We start from the raw sequence: 2,709 nt of genomic DNA on the forward strand, positions 1-2,709 counted from the left end.
TTTAGGAATGGTGCAATAATTATGTTATAGCGACAGCGAAAAGTCAATAAAAATTAAAAATAAAACTATCTGCTCCGAGTGCTCTCTATCGTAATATAAAGGAACAGCATCGTGTGTGAAGGTTGCAAAGAGTGTTAGCCGTATTCCGTAAACAAAGAATAAACAGCAGTGCCTCCCTAGTATGTTTACATACTGTGTTATGTATTGAAGTATAGCTCGCAGGCTGACAGGTTTGTCGCTAACAAGAACCCAGGTATACAACAGCTTGTCTATACAATTCACAGCTGGCAAAATATATTGTAATCTTCTGAACTGCTGGAAACAACTAGTATACCATGGAGGCACTAATACCTGTGTTAAACAAACTGCAAGATGTGTTTGGTGCTGTAGGAGTTCAATCTGTTCAGTTGCCGCAGATAGTTGTTGTTGGGACTCAGAGTTCTGGCAAGAGTTCGGTATTAGAAGGGTTTGTAGGGCGTTCCTTCTTGCCCAGAGGAGTTGGCATGGTTACACGTCGCCCACTTTTGCTGCGGCTTGTACATAGCCCTAAAGGAGACATGCGTCACAGATCTCTTGGACAAGGGACTCTTCAGTTGGAAGCGTTTGGCATATTCCGTCACAAAAACAACGAAGTTTTTAAGGATTTCGGCGAAATTCGTAAAGAAATTGACAGGGAAACGGATAAAGTTGCTGGAACCGGCAAGGGAATCAGTGCAGAACCTATTGTACTGAAAATATTTTCGCCAAACGTGGTGGATCTGACGCTTGTGGATCTTCCCGGCCTCACCAAAGTGCCTTTAGACGACCAGCCCGTGGACATCGAGCACCAGATACGTGAGTTGGTTTTAAGCTACATCAGTAATCCTAATTCAATTATACTAGCTGTGGTCACTGCTAACACTGACATGGCCACCAACGAGAGCCTTAAACTGGCCAAGGAGTGTGACCCCGACGGGCGAAGAACATTGGCTGTGGTGACGAAGCTGGATCTAATGGACGCTGGCACAGATGCGACGGACATATTGTGCGGACGGGTGATCCCTGTCAAACTAGGAATCATTGGCGTCGTTAACAGGTCACAGAAGGATATCATCGACAAGAAAACAGTGTCTGATTCTCTGAAAGATGAAGCGAAGTTCCTGCAGAGAAATTACCCAGCTTTGGCGGACAGGAATGGGACGCCTTACTTAGCCAGAACACTGAGCAAAATGTTGATGCTGCACATACGGGACTGTTTACCTGACCTCAAGGCAAGAGTGAACTCTATGATATCGCAGTTCCAGTCAGTGCTCGCGTCCTATGGCGACGACATCTCGGACAAAAGTCAGACTTTGCTTCAGGTTATCACTAAATTCGCCTCGTCGTACTGCGCCACTATTGAAGGACCTGCGAAGCATATGAAAACAGACGAACTAACTAGCGGAGCTCGCATCTGCTTTATATTCCACGAAACCTTTGTAAAAACTCTGGACACCATCCATCCTCTGGGAGGCCTGAACAAACTCAACTTGTTGACAGCTATACGTAATGCTAGTGGACTGCGACCGGCGCTGTTTGTTCCACAGGTGTCTTTCGAGATACTCGTGAAGCGACAGATCCGTCGCCTGCTGGAGCCTGCCCTTTGCTGTGTGGAGCTAGTGCACGAGGAAATGCGACGGGCTATCAGTCACTGCGGCTTCGAAGTGCAGCAGGAACTTGCGAGGTTTCCCAACCTCCATAAAAAAATCGTAGAAATCGTAACCCAGCTGCTCAGACGAAGACTGCCGATTACGAATCAGATGGTTGAGAACTTGTTAGCGATGGAGCTAGCTTACGTTAACACCACTCATCCGAACCTCAGCAAGGACTGGCCAGCAGCCACCGACGTGGACAGCCCAACAGCTTCTGAAGAAGAAAAAACTGCATCCAAATTTTCCGTACTGAATTACTCTGATACAATTTTTCCTTGCGCGCTAGCCGAGTCTGAGGGCAACAGGCGCACTAGTGAAGTGACTGCTTGGTTGTCAAACTTGTTTCCGACTGGAGCCTGTTCCATTAAGGAGAATCAAAACACTGATGAGGATCGAAATGAAATCCACTCGTCTGCCTCACCAAAACGTATTCACGAACGCAAATCGAGACTTTTACGGCAGAGGTCCGTTAATCTGTTGCCGGATGCTCCGCTACAGGCAGACGGAAAGCTCTCTGAAAAAGAGAGGAAAGACTGTGATCTTCTAGAACGCCTTATAATCGAGTACTTCTGTATAGTACGCAAAACTATTCAGGACAGCGTGCCGAAGGCAGTGATGCATTTCCTCGTGAATTACGTCAAGGACAGCCTCCTGTCTGAGCTGGTGGCGAATTTATACACATCCAATCAAGTGGATGATTTGCTCAGCGAGCCAGGACACATTGCTCAGCGAAGGAAAGACGCACAGGATATGCTCGAATCTCTACAGAATGCCAGCAACATTATTAACGAAATACGTGAATCCGATGTATGTTAATTAACTGCAACTCTCAAATCGGCCACAAAAAATAACTAAAAATCTCTTTCTAGAAAATTGTGTCAGTTGGCACACATGCTTCAGTTTTACGAAGCACAGCCATCATTACATATGTGTAAATAATTCAGTTTGTACAGTGAATATCATCATTCTCATTTATCCTGGTGCTACAAATTTGCTACAACTTTATGTGATTCAACATATTAAACGAACAAATTCTTGT

At 45.5% G+C, this 2,709-nt stretch overlaps 1 protein-coding gene across 1 annotated transcript; it reads left to right on the plus strand.

Annotated features, from left to right (window-relative positions):
• The first annotated feature begins 335 nt into the window (after nucleotides 1-335).
• LOC126199451 (dynamin-1-like protein) lies at nucleotides 336-2,486 on the plus strand. The gene has a single exon (XM_049936371.1). It carries the CDS (start codon nucleotides 336-338, stop codon nucleotides 2,484-2,486), a length of 2,151 nt encoding a protein of 716 aa, XP_049792328.1.
• Nucleotides 2,487-2,709: the final 223 nt, after the last annotated feature.

The sequence above is a fragment of the Schistocerca nitens genome, chromosome 8 (assembly GCF_023898315.1).
Source record: "Schistocerca nitens isolate TAMUIC-IGC-003100 chromosome 8, iqSchNite1.1, whole genome shotgun sequence".
NCBI classification, from domain to species: domain Eukaryota; kingdom Metazoa; phylum Arthropoda; class Insecta; order Orthoptera; family Acrididae; genus Schistocerca; species Schistocerca nitens.